The sequence below is a fragment of the Podarcis bocagei genome (assembly GCF_964188305.1).
Source record: "Podarcis bocagei genome assembly, chromosome: 5".
Lineage (NCBI taxonomy): Eukaryota > Metazoa > Chordata > Lepidosauria > Squamata > Lacertidae > Podarcis > Podarcis bocagei.
The window spans coordinates 72,828,651-72,843,395 of record NC_138129.1 but is presented as its reverse complement, the minus strand read 5'-3'; the positions used below and the strand labels follow the sequence as shown (position 1 = coordinate 72,843,395).

General features: G+C 40.6%; 1 protein-coding gene across 1 annotated transcript in view; it reads left to right on the top strand.

The window, feature by feature from the left end:
* The window catches only part of ZNHIT6 (zinc finger HIT-type containing 6), a 39,155-nt gene extending 24,633 nt beyond the window's left edge, over positions 1-14,522 (top strand). Inside the window, exons 9-10 of the mRNA XM_081194098.1 lie at positions 9,258-9,382; positions 14,120-14,522. Of these exons, the coding sequence (XP_081050224.1) occupies positions 9,258-9,382; positions 14,120-14,184 (190 nt within the window). The 3' untranslated portion in view covers positions 14,185-14,522. The remainder of the gene's footprint in view (positions 1-9,257; positions 9,383-14,119) is intronic.
* Positions 14,523-14,745: the final 223 nt, after the last annotated feature.

Genomic DNA, 14,745 nt, shown 5'->3' with positions numbered 1-14,745 from the left:
TCACTTGTTGCATATTTTCCTACCATCTGCTTTCCTGAGATTTGACTGCCATTGTGCTGCTGCCTTCTGTAAACTTACAGAGACGCAATGCGGCTGCACTTGCAGGACAAACACTGATTGTTGCTAAGTGAATGGCTGTTTGTTGGATTAGACTCTGAAATGTTTGCACTGGGCACTGTACCTTTACATCCAGGGAGTCCTTTCAGTAGAAATCAGGGCCCTTGCCTTGTGGCCTGTAGCCCCTATACATCTATCCCTCCTAGTTCCTAGTTTAGGTTGTTCTTATTTTTATTATGTATTTTGTGGCTTGTATATTGTAATGCTGTGTTGTGAACCGCCTTGAAATCTACAGATGTAGGGAATAATAAGAATAAGAATAGTAACGTCTTAAGGTTTATCGGAGTCTGTAGTCTGTTCCTACATCAAGCTAGCAAACAACCACCGGCTCATTGGTTTATGTTCTAGGCTTGCCAGTAAAACCTGGGTCTTGATACATAGCTTAACCCCATGAGCCTCAGTGGGCTATTATCTACTTCTTGCCTGTAGTCCTTTTTCCTGTGCTACATGAGTATGGCAGAAAAGAGAAGAGTGCTGGGAAGGGAAAGTGGCTTCTGTCTGCTTCTGCATCAAAAGTGCTCTCCTGTTTTGAGTGTCATATCTTCTTTTTATTGTCCTCATCATTCTCTTGGCTGTTTCTCCTCAATCAGTGCAGGATTCAGGCAGTCATGATTTATACATATCAGGTGGTTTAATTGCCTCAGTTTTTGATTTATCAGTTGCCTGGACATGGTGCGGGTGGGGGGAGGCCTTGGTCATGGGTTCTGTTTCCCTTTCAGGATAAGCTGCCCAAAAGCCATGTAATTTTGAGAGTGTGCTCCTAGCACTGGGTTCTTGAGACAGAATCGGTGTTCCTTTGATGTAATTCCAACTCCACAGTCAGCTCAAGCAGGAAGACACTTAGCTGTGTAAGGGGCAGCCATCATTTAACATTGATACCAAGATCTCTTTCTCAGGTGTGACTCAGAATTCCATTATTTCCATAGCAATGGTGGATCTGTCATATTTGTGGCAGGGCATGCTCTTGATCAGGTATTATATCCAGGATACGAAGATGATCAGGAATGACTGGCAGCTTTGTGCGGCTCCTTTATTATGGACAGATCTTTATGTGGCAGGACTTACAGAGAATCTAAAACGGTATAGGCATGGGGGAATCTATTAAGATAGTCCATCGCCAGGTGGATCCTGGTGGTTTCCCGAAAGGTCTTGGGGTTTTGCTACTGTAAGCTAGAAGCTAGGGAAATCCTTGGCCTATTAAGAGCTTGTGTAATGTAGTGACAGGAATGATGACTAGAACAAAGATGCTAGGCTAGACCAGACCTGACCAATTAATCACAGATAAGATCTGATCTTTGACCCTACTGCATAGCAGTGATTGTGGTGAAGGTACTTCTTTCCAGTTGTTGCATCTTCCATGTGGTGGAGCTGTCCTAAGTGACTACAAGTGGCATGTTTTTAAGACAAAAATGTTCTTCAGATGTCAGACACAGACTCTAGGAACTTTCTCTTCATATATTCTCATGCCCCCCATTTTGGTTTACATAGGCAAAGATATACAATGCCGGTTTACAATTCAAATGATTATAGTTATATAGCCTGACCTCTAAATAGTGGAACCTATCCCCCACAGAGGTATGTGTGGCCTCCATGCCACTTATTTTTGAGTAGACCTTTAAAACCCATCTTTTTCAGAATCCTTTCTCCTAAACAACACCCATTCTCTTGTGTAGCTAATGCTCCCATTTCTAGTTTTAGGCTGAAATTGTAAGCCACTTTGGGTCAGCTATATTCCGAAAGGTGGGTGGTGGCTGCTTATAAGTGAACAAACGTTTATGTAATGGAGCATTAAATGTAAAGGATATGTCCTATTAAAAGTCAGGCTTTCATGGTGAAATATGCTTCATGAGGCAAACAATTGAAACTAATTATTTTTTGTTAGCTGGGCAAAATGTCTTAATTGGAGCTAAGTAGCAGTGAAGGGAAGATAATTGCTATCCTTCCAAAAAATGCATCTGAAGCAGCATCTTCCTCTTCAGCTGGCAAATATACAAGTGACTCGTATGCACAGACACTTTTGGTTAGCTGAGGTGGAATATTTGATAATTTCAGTGTACAAAGCATATCTATTTTCAGGAAGTTGCATTTTATTGCAGTGTTGTAATCCTTTTTATGGGGACTTAAACCAAGTTATAGTTCAAGTGCCAAAGCTCTTTCTAAATCCTTTCGGAAAACATTAGCTCCCTTAATACTTCACAAATCTGAATGATCACATTAGTAACGAGACAAACATAAGTGCAAAGTTTAAGGTATGCTATAGTTGTACTGAATTTTATAATCCGGAATGTAGTTTCCCCCCTTGCTGTATAACTGAGAAGAGCATTTCACTATTTTCCCGTTCACAAATCATAACCACAAGGAAGAGTTATTCACCACTTCGGAATGAATGTCCATCTGTTAGTTATTATCTCTGCAGCACTGCAGCCCCTCAAAACTAGTACTTGAAAGGATTCTTAAGTGCAGTGGACATCTCCTCTGTTCTAACCCCCCCCTCCTGAAATGGGGTTAAACCTTCTGCATTATTAGTAGCAGTAGTACCAAAATTCATTTATATTTTGTGTTTTGGCAGTAATATTTCTGTCAAGGAATGCTCCGATAAAATGGGATGGTGCCCATAGCTGCTTCAGCAAGTACTTCCATTTTTCATTGTATGCTGATGTCAGCATGTTTTGTGGGGGGGTTTCAAAGCCTGTGTTAAAAGAGTTTTTTTCCTCGCGAAGTACAAATACATTGTTCCAGTGAAGATGCTTCAATGGAGCAGTCATGCTTTATCATAGGAGAGTAGACTCAACGGGATTTTCGTTTTTATCTTTAATCACAGACTACAAAAATGCCATTATTAAAACGAAAGGCTGTGCAGATGACATGCAGGAAGGACTGATCTTAGCAGGGAATTTCCTGCTGTCTGAGCTGGCAGGGATGACTGAGTTCACCACTAAGATAATAGCTGGAGGCTCCATTGGAGAGGTATACATTTACGATGGAGGGTTCTGTAGAATGCAGCAGTTTTCAGAAGGATTAGTTGGCTGCCTTTTTGGCCTTCTTGCAAGCCAGTAGGCTCTTTCGGAGCTTATGCGGCTTCTGGTCAGTCATAATGGACAAAATTAAAGCATTAAAATGCAGGCGCAAAGCTCTTGCCAATATTGTCTCTCAGCATCATCGTTTTTCTTGGAGCACAACAGGTAAATCCATTCCATCATGTTGCACTGATGATACTTGTTCAGATGCTGTTTGAAATCCTTTAATATGGTAGTCATCACAGGATAATTCTAGAAAATACAATCTTTTTACACACACACAAACATAAATTGCAGGTGTGTACATCGTGATCTTATTTGTATGCCACTTTTCCATGCTAGAACCATGCTCGAAAAGAGTGGCTCACAACAACGCACAGAATAAATGCAACATTTCGTGATGATGCTTTAACAGTTACAAAGCAGAACACAAAGTCACGCTAATATCAATAAGGGCAAACAAACATCTCATGTTAATAAACACTGAAATAATGCCTAACAATAAAGTACAAAACATCCAAATAGCAGCAAAAACGATACCACCAACCCCAGCTGGCGGGAATGCTGAGCAGGGGGGAGCTTGCCCTTGATGATTCCAGCAGACTGTCCCCTGTATCAAGACACTAGAGCCTCATATTCCTTACAGTGGTATTATTGCTTAATTGGGAGGGTGGCGCAGTGGTCTAAACCACTGAGCCTCTTGGGCTTACCGATCAGAAGGTCAGCTGTTCGAATCCCCGTGACAGTGTGAGCTCCCATTGCTCGGTCCCAGCTCCTGCCAGCCTAGCAGTTCAAAAGCATGCCAGTGCAAGTAGATAAATAGGTACCGCTCTGGCGGGAAGGTAAACTGCGTTTCCGTGCGCTCTGGCTTCCGTCACCGTGTTCCGTTGTGCCAGAAGTGGTTTAGTCCTGTTGGCCACGTGACCCGGAAAGCTGTCTGTGGACAAACGCTGGCTCCCTCAGGCTGAAAGTTAGCTGAGCATCGCAACCCTATAGTCGCGTTTGACTGGACTTTACCATCCAGGGTTTTTTTTACCTTATTATTATTATTGCTTATCATTAGACTTGTTATCTAAAGGTCTCCAGGCAATTAATACCCATTTTAAAACATGCAACAGCCACACAAGCAAAACAGCATAATCTCAGTCCATCAGTGTTTCATCTGGTGCTAAAACAATGTCACCAAAGGTACCGGGTGGACCACAAATTCCACTAAAAGAAGAGTTCCTGAACGTGTCACTAAGGAGACCACAGCCTCTGACTTGTGAGAAACTATCTTCACAATCGATCTATCTTAAAACCTCCCACCCCAAAATTTAAAATTTGGCTTTGTAATTTGGAATTTATGTGATGTGATTTGATTTGATTGGTCGGTTAATAAAAATTATTATTAAAAAATAAATAAAACCTCCCACCCTCAAGGATAAAATTCAAGAACGCCAAATACAGTTGCACCCTCTTAATCGCAAGCCCTGATGGACCACAGAGCAAGGGCCCATTTTGACCAGCACAGATGCCTGTAGGAATCCCACAAGCAATGACAAGAGCCCCACTGCCTTCTCCCGCTCTTCTCCCCCAGTGACTGCCATTGAGAGGTGTGTTGCTTCTGATTCTGGAGCCAGTACACGGTCATCATTAACGGTAACCATTGATGAGTTAGGCTGAGAGAGTGCAACTTGTTCCAAGGACAGGTCCAAAAGTGGACTTAAGGTGGGTGGGATTTGTTCCTTGAAATACATACTTTGGGTGAGGGAACAAGTTTGTTTTCTCCTGCTCTGGGGCGTAGGGCTTGAGCCAGTGGCTTGAGGTTACAAGAAAGGAGATTCTGACTAAACATAGGGGGGGAATTTCTGACAGTAAGAGGCGTTTGACAGTCTTCCATGGAAGGTTGTGGGCTCTGCTTCCCCTTGGGGGTTTTTAAGCAGAGGTTGGATGGCCATCTCTCATGGATGCTTTAGCTGAAATTTCTGCATTGCAGGGGGTTGGTCTAGATGGCCCTTGGGTCGCTTCCAACTCTACGATTCTATGAGTCTTTGTTTTTGTTTATTACTGGTTTTATATGCGGTTTGTTTATGGAATTTTTTAAAATATTAAGTTGGTCTGTGCAAAAATATGATCAATAGAAGTAATAAAATGGTAAAATATTGGTCTAACATTGTCATTTACTTTGAAACATTTAATACTTGCAACAGTTTTTTGTGTTTGAAGTGCTGTGAAATGTGTTGATAGATTTTATAAATGGGACACTCTTTAATTTATAAAAGCAAAGCAAATCAAAGCTGTATTTGAGAGAGAGCAGAATACAGTTAACAGTTTGTTTCTTTTTATGGGGAGAGGGAAGCCAGGAAGGTAAAAGCAAAATAGAATAGTAAGTTCCAGAGATTTAGTTAGATCACTACAGGAAAAAACTATTCTCTAAAGAGTCTTTTGCTCTTCGTACTGCACCAAAGTCTTGGCTATTTGCCAAAAGCTGTCACTGTCTGTCAACCAATAAAGTTTACTTAAAGCTATGCCTTGGTGATCTAACACTTGAATAATTTACTATCATAAAATAGTTTAAAGTACAAATGTTTTATGCTATGCCAAGCTGGACGCTAAAGATGTTTTGTCTAAAACATGAGATAATGGAAAGTGTATTGTGGCATGTGAATGACTTTAGCCTTTTGGTGGTAGATGTTTGCTTAACCAGAAAAGAATGTGTTGAGACTCTTGCCAATAGAAAGGTATTGCCATATTTTGCATTAAAGTACTGTAAATAAATCAGTAAATATGGTTCTGTTCATGTGTTAATCCACAACTTATGAATGCATTCATTGAATAAGAAATGCAATATACTGTTATCCTTTTTAAAAGGTTTCAGAAAGAGCTGATCATAATTACTCTGGGTTGAAAGAAACATGAAACCAAATATTTTCATGATGATTGAAGTTGGATTTGAGGGACATAACCATTGCTTAAAGTTGTTTCTTCCAGAACCAGAAAAAGCAAGTTGCAAATTTTTAACATCTTGACTTTTAAAAATCTGACTCCTGATACAGTGTTATGCAATAAGCAGTGAGGTATACCAGTAATATCAATTTAAAATATTGTGGTAACTGGTAAGGAATTCTACAATAGATAATACAGTTGGTGGAAGTCAAGGCTAGGCAACATACTGGGAATCTATTTCAGGCAAATACTTTATATCTAAACTTTTTATTCACTGGATTTAGTAGATTGGTGGCAATTGAGGAATTACAGCTCACTTTGCTTTTTTTGTAGTAATTGCTGAGATAGTGTTGGCTAATAATAGCCTTAGGAGTTGAAGTTTTCTCTGGTTTTTTTGCTCTTGAAATGTATAGGTCTGGAAGGACCGTAGCTTGCTTATGTAATAATTATTAGGAATAGGCACAGTTAAGTTCTTAGGATTACTTCAGTTATTTAGAAATGCTATGATGATGCCTGCTCCTGGCTTTGAATGCATCCTCCTAAGAAGGAGAAAGTCTCCCTTATATGGAATTGGCTGGCTGATCCAAGTCACATGGATGAGCCAGAACACACAAATAAAATGAGGTTTTCTTTTGGGAGTTTAGTTTGGAGCTGCTGGTGTGAGTAGCTGTGGATTATACTATGAAGTTATGACATTTTAAATTCTATTTCCACAAACAAATAGTTCTTAATTTCGTCAGTTAGATTTCTGGTTTTGTTTTGCTACATAATTCGGCCGTTCTGTGACTTTCAAAGTTTTGCACATGTGTATTGATATAATTTTATCCTACCTTTGCCATCTAACTACGATAGTTCTTAATTACCGTATTTTTTGCTCTATAAGTCTCACTTTTTCTCTCCTAAAAAGTAAGGGGAAATGTGTGTGCGTCTTATGGAGCGAATGCAGGCTGTGCAGCTATCACAGAAGCCAGAACAGCAAGAGGGATTGCTGCTTTCACTGCACAGCGATTCCTCTTGCTGTTCTGGCTTCTGAGATTCAGAATATTTTTTTTCTTGTTTTCCTCCTCCAAAAACTAGGTGCGTCTTGTGGTCTGGTGCGTCTTATAGAGCGAAAAATACGGTAATGTCATATACACTAAAGTCAGATAGAAGATACCCCGATTACTGGATTTTTTTTTATTTTAAAGGAAGCATTTATATATCTTCCTCAAATGACGGAGCTATTTGTAAACATGTGTTCCCAACCTTTTGAGCCCAGGACACATTTCTTCACAGAAGAAAAACTTGCAATGCCCAGATCACGTAAAATACCTGCATCCCACTAAAACAAATAAAATGGATGAAGAAGGGAGCATTCCCCAAAACTGGTAACATCCCCCCCCCAATTTTTTTTAAATAGAAAATGGGAGAGCCTTGGTGGGCAGCAAAGGAGGGTGTACGGGTGCCATGGCTGGGAAGTTGCAATTTTATATAGGCTGCAACCATTTTGCACAGGGAATGTGATGGCCTGGGATTTGAACTTGGAGGCTGAACCTGAGGAATCCCAGCCTGCACAGGAGTCCCCGCCTCCAGAACCAGCTGAGCCGGGGCTAGGGCTTGAGCCTGAAGGGTCCTCACCTGTGCTAGATCCTCAGGTGCAGGCACCAGCTGAGTCTGCTCTGGCTCCTGAAGTGATGGAGGACCCATTGCCTGCAGGTGCTCCACTCTCAGCCCCGTCAGGGGAAGCTGAGGTTGCCTGTGGGTCCAGTAACCCTCCAGCCTCTCCTGAGCTGCAGAGGCTCAGGGCAGAGAGACGGAGGGAACTAAGTTCCTGCAGGAGGAGTGCTCGCCTCCACGCCAGGAGAGGTGAGTCACCTTAGGACCGGGGCCGCCCTATGCCTCGGGGCAGATAAAAGCCAGCCAGCCCCAGTCCCAGGTTGCGGGAGCAACATTGTTGGTAGCCTGTTCCTGCCTGCACCCTGTCCTGCTTTTCTGCCGGAGCTCCTGACCTCACCCGACTCCCTGCCTTGGACCCAGCTTCAGCTTTGACGGACTGCCTCCATACTGCACCCTCGACCTAGGACTGGACTCGGACCATGCCTCACGGTTATCCCACGGGACCAGCACAGGGAACCTGGTCCCTATGCACATCGGTGCAGCATGCATTATCGCCCCCTGTTATTCCCCGCCCCCATTATACCCCCATTTTTCCAGGTCCCAAAGGACCCTCACGTTGCTTGGACATGCCTAAAATAGTCGGATTATTTATTCTGTTTAATCAAGTCACTCTTGTTACTAGAGGAATATAAAAAGAGTCATAAAAGGCTTGGAGGTGATATATATCCACATCACTTGCAAAACCAAAGTTTGATACATGCCTGCAGCCCAAGTTATATCGAAGAGCCTAAAAATAAACCATTTTTTTCTGTTTGTGTCTCGAGGCAGAGGCCAACAACCCAGAGGAGAACTGCACATTGGTACGGAATGTTGAGCTGTGGGCATGCAATTGCTGCTTCAAATACTTGAAAGAGCTTTGGGGGATTTCCAGTGGCAGCCTGGAATGTGCCTCCATGTGTACAGCACAGCATACAAACTGAATTACGAGAGAGAGTGTATATATATATAAACAGTGGTTTCGGCTGACTGGCTCAACAGGTTATGAAATGTTTGTTTTATTTCCAGGAAGCTGAAATTTGGTTCACATCTATCCCAGAGTACACTGATAGCCTCCTTTTCAGATTTTTATTTTCTAACTCTGTCCCTTAAAATGGTGGACCTAATCCTCAATGGCCATGGTACTTCAGCACTATCAAGGGAAGGGAAGTCTGAAATGGGAGGTTTTTATGACGTAATCAACAAAACGAGACCTGGAATTACTTATATAGGCCCGTATGCCAGCACAAACTAGCCACACTTTGGACACAATGTTAGATTGCAGAACTGCCCTTTCCTTTCTTGGATTTGACCAGTGCAGAGCACAGCACGGCGTGGGTGCCATAGTGAAGCCAATCCAGCATCTCTGTGCTTCTCACATTGTCCCTCTTAGTAAATGGCAGCAGTCATTCCCGTCAGCAAAATAGGTGTGCCACACCGCCTACTGGCTGCTACTGGATTTGGAGGAGGAGAGATTTGTCACGATGCCTGTGAATAAGTTTGATTTGCTAACGCTTTCAAATATCTGCTTGCCGATAAACTTTTGCAATTACTTTTTCAAAGGTACGAAGAACTGGATGCCAGCAAAGGCCTTCGAGACAATTTGAAAGGGAAGGTTGTCATAGAATACCCAACTTTGCATATTGTTTTGAAGAAATTCCAGACGGATATGGTGATTCTTGGCCACGGTAAGAAACTATACATTGCAATGCAATAACATTTTATGCAAACAAGAATTAAGGCTCTTTATCCTGTTAAAACCAGGAATGAGCATCAGCTTGTAAATAATAAAGCATTTTGCCCTATTGCAATTACGTAGATTATATATATTATCAGTGTATATGTTGATCCTTTCTAGTTAGGTTTCAAGTAGTTTAATCACTGTATTTTATTTTAGCATTTTATTTACCAGTTTATGATAATGTAAAATATATCTAAAATATGTCAAAACCATAGTTCCGGGTTTTTAAGCCATCAGATTTGATGGGGTAGACAAACACATACCTGTTATATGAATAACCTTCCAGACAATTTTGCAGCATAGCATTTGTTAGCATCTGCAGCTGATTTGTTTTACCAGATCAAATGCCTGCTTGGTAGCTGGAAGTTTGAAGGCACCAGGCAATGCTTGAATATCTCTTACAAATTATGGTTGGTTACATAACTGAGAAAAGTTTGCTTCCTCTACCGTGAAACCTTCAAAATACCTTGGGACAGAATTAATCCATTTCTTTTTGCTGGTCATATCCTATATTCCAGAGTCAGTATGCTAGGAAGAAATAATATTTTAATATTCTGCCACATAAATATGGTAATGTTTATATTGGACATGATGGCTATATGCTACCTTCAGGCTCAGAGGAAGCATGGTCCAGATATCAGTTGCTAAGGCATAAAAGGGCTGTTTCATGCATACGCAGCTTGTGGATTTCCCATAGCATCTGGTTGGCCACAGATGGGCCTTAGGCCTGATCTAGCAAGGCTCTCTTACATTCTTATGACAAATAAGGCATCTGCTTTGCAAACTGCGCAGATCTGAACATGCCAAAGTGTTTTCGAGTTTTATAGCCTATACATTTGGCCAATATTTCTGGGTAGAGTGGATGCAAAAGAAAAAAGAACGAATGCCTCTCAAAATGCTACCTGGTTATCAAGTACAGCTTTAAAGAACCCAGTGGCGTCTGGGCGGCCAGCTGTTTTGCAGCCAGACATATTAGTAATTGGCACAGAAATGTTGCTTGGAGTCCAAATTGAATTAAGAATCAAGGGTGACGTGAAAAGTACCAAAAAGTTGTGGTAGTGGGACTCTATACAACCTTACCTCGCTGGTTGCTGCAGTAACTTTCCAGGGTGCATAGCAATATATTTTCCTACCATAGACTGACTCCATGTTATACCTAGATACCACAGCAGAGGCAGCATCATATGCTACCTGCAGACTCCCTTCCTCCTTTCGCTATGTTTTTAGGAGTTGAGGGTGCTGTACTTAATGGAAGATGAGCTTTTAAATGCAGCTGGAACAATGTTTTAATCCCTTGCATTGTATTTTAGTTGTATATCGTGGCATTTTAGTATAGCTCTTTTCTGTGCGGCAGTTTTTTGTTCCGGATTTTTAATTGTGCGTGGTACTTGCAATGGTTACGCTTTTGCAACCCACCCCACAACTATTTGATGGAAGAGGAAGTTATAAATACAATTAATAGTTAACAAAGATCAAACACTTCAGGGTAGGTTTCAGTGGTAAATGGCTACAGTGTTGCACTGGCAGTGCTGAGCAGGCACAGTAATGGCATACATCTTAAAAAGGGAAGATGCCATTGTTGTCTTCTGGAATAAGTTTGGGGCTAAGGAAGTTTTTCTGATATCCCGATTCGCTTGCTTATGTTTCTATTTATACATATGTCTTGTATATATAACCAGGGTGGAAGGTGGTTTACATCAAAATAACCTTTTTCAGAAAGCTTGCTCTATAAGTGTGTTCAGTAGCTTGAACAAAAAAAAAATTAATCTAGCTGCTAATAGCATAATGTGGATCACACCTTTCCATTTGTAGAACATGTGAGCACTAGCTAATCTGAATGGGAAACTGAACCTTACAAAACCTCTTCTCGCTAAGAAGCTGCTGTGAATTGTGCCCGATTGGCCGTTCTTAGCAAGCTTTGGCGTTCCCATGGTATTTTAGTTGCTGCCTATATAGAATTTTTCTATTTTATTTTACATAGATAGATAGTCAGTTGTAATGTGGATATAAGTGCAGGTCACAACCAAACACTTCTAGAATTGAAATATCTGGAATGTTTTTCCTTATGAGACCCAAAAACTTTGAAAACATTCATGAGCCTATTGAAACAGCAGATTCTTTCTGTTCTGGTCACCTTTGAAAGATCTTACAATGGGCCTTGCAATGAGATCACCAAAATTCTGGATTTATATTCTTGTCTTTGAATAAGATTGATATTTCATTGGTTACGTTTGTAACTGAGCAATATGTTAGAAAGTATGTGTTTTTCGCTGCATAAATTGACAAAGGACACAACCTGAATTTATATATGCATACACAATAAAATCCAGTATTCCACTTAAAAAGCAGGCAGTGTTCTGTGATGAAACCATAATAGAAAAAGGGCCCTAGCCTTCAAATTAAAAGTAATTTTAAATCAGATTGTTTACACTGCTTTATGGGGTTAGTATGGTTGGTCTTGTTTAAAGAAAGTACAGGTGTTCGCCATTCTGTCTGCAAGCATAGTCACGGCTAGAATTACTAAAGGATTATAGAAGTTATTACAAGACTTAGGGACAAAAACATTTCTTTCTATCTCAGTACTCAGTACATCTCTGGCATATAGATGTTAATTGATTATACACTAGATTTAATGTAGACAAAATGTGACCTCAGCCGTTTCTGGGTGAAGTGCTTTTATTTTCTTGTCTAGATTCCATTGAAGTTATACAGGTGCACACTTGATCCCAGTGTTACCCCTGCTGACCATCTGCTCAGCATTTCATGATTACGTAGCAATTCCCCATTAACTCCATCTTAGTAATATTTCTCTAATAAGAAGCCTTTGGCCTCATATGTACAAAAAGGCACATTGGTGTTAAGCAATGTTAGTTAAATGAAAATACCCATAAGAAAGATTATGTGTATTTCCTTTGTAAAATGCATTTTATATGTGTGTATATATATATATCTGTTGACCTCATCTGAGGAGGGGTTGGTAGGGCTGTGGCAGGAGAATTGGGGTGATCTGGAGGGTGGGAGAGGGAGGGGAAGGTTGACAAACACTTCAGGAAATGATGACACCAGTCAGTCCTGGAACTCTGGGCAGCTTGAATCTGTAACATCTTCGCTTTGGCTCAGACTTGCAAACGCTATGTTGAAATGTTGAACTATACAAAAAGGCAACATGTATGCGTCATGTCTTAGTTTCGTTGAAAGGCTTCCAACATGAAACAAGACCAATTCTCAGTAGTGCTCTGTGTAAATCAGAAGTTTTAACGAAATGCCAAATTCTGTTCTGCCTGACATTACAAATGATGGCTGTCATGTTGAGTCTTTCCACCTAGTGATACATCACCACACCCTGTGTTCCACGAATCCAGTTTTGCTTTATAAATACGGTTTCTTATGAGAGCCAGTATGCTGAGAGTGCCAGACTAAGATTGGGAACACCCGGCTTCAGCTTTAAAGCTCACCGGGTGACCTTGACCCAGTCGCTATCTCTCAGCCTAACTTTTCTCACGGGGGGGGGGGGGAGAGATATGCTGCCTTTATTCCTTGAAGGAAAGGCTAGATAATAGACACTGTAGCATTGTTCCATCAGTTAGGTGTTACATTGAATATAGAAAAATATGCATCCTTTTGTCCTACGAAAGAAATGTTTAATGAAATAGAAAAGAAACTCACTCAGGAAAATTCCCTCAGTGGTCTTCCTGGCCAACGAATTGCTAGAAGCACTCACTTGAAACTGCACCCATGGTCTCCGACAGCACATCAGAAAGGAACATTTTTATTATATTTTCATATTCTGATTTGAATTGTTGTGAGCCGCCTTGTGCAGTAGAAAGGAAGGTATACATTTTTTAAAAAGAAAAAAAGTCTATTGCTGTGCAGTTTTTGTGAGGCAGCAGTCACAGGCATCCCGTTTTAAAGAAAGTAGCTCTCTGAGCACCACTTGGAAGCCATCCTCATTGGAACTAGGGGCAAGGAAAAAAGCCTGACTGCTCTGTCTAAGGGAGATGGAGAAGAAATCAGCCAAGCAATCTTTTACCCTTACAAAGCCCTCCTACACTTCCAAACACTCCTCAGAAATTGCAAGCCTATGTGGCTGCACCTCCAGAACTATAAGCCCAGGTCCAGTCAATAAACACAATGCTCAGGTAAGAAGTCCAACACCACATGACAGTCCTTCTTGGATTCTGATTAGGGATTGGTTTAGGAGTAACTCCATGAACAATTGGTAGAACTTCCACCTATTAGTGATGAACATCTTATACTCTTTTTAAATGTGTTTGGGGGGGAGGAGGTTTATTGGTTTGTGGGATTATTTTTTTGTTATTATTTTTTATTGTGTATTTTGTAGTTTTATATTGCATTTTTATATTGTGAACCACCTCTGAGAGCTACAGATGGGCAGTATACAATTTATAAATGAATGAATGAATGATAGTTACTTTGCAAGTAACTATGTACTGTGGAAATGTGCATTTATTATTCATTTATTCCACCTATTTTTATACCACTTAATCACCAAAGTTTGTAAGTGGTATAAATAAAAATAGAAAAAAGCATATACTGTAGTAGATAAGAATCCATTTAAACTGAAAAGAATAATAGGAAACATTTGTGGAGGGTGCAAAACCAGGGCTGGGGTTAGCTTAGTAAATATATAAATATTGTATTTCTTTCCCCTTCTCTCCTTTAGATGCCAGTAAATCCAATCAGGAAAACTCGTCTGAGGAAGAAGGGGAAATCCATGATAGTTCCTGACAAAGCAAAATCGGATGTGGAGTTGGAGCAACTTGCTTTGCACCTGACTTGTTGAACATATATTCAGCAAATTAGTTTTGAGCATTGCTTTTTATTAATAGTATCCAAAACCTATAGCTATTAAAAAAGCACTGCAATCTGTTAATGTATGTTCTACATTATGTTCTAATCTATGTTTATAGATTAAGGTGCCTAGCTTTTGCTTTCTTTTGTGAAAATCACTGATGTAACAATTACAATTTTACAGGACTCTGTTGCCAATCTTTGTACGCTTGGCTGTTTTTTCCACTTATTGAAGTAGAAAGCTATAAATACTTTTAATAAAACACCTAACTCTCCTTTCATCTGGGTGTGGTAAAGAACATGAAACAGAAGCAACCAACTCATAAAAGAAACAAATATTTGTTGGAATAAATCCCTGCTTTAATATCTTGATCTGGATTGCGCATAAGCAACAGCTTGAGGTGAGTTTGTGGGCTCCTAGAGTGATCACAGCCACTTGCTCCTTCCTAGTTGTTCTGCTGCTACACTGTGCTTAGACATCATTAGGCTTAACATGTC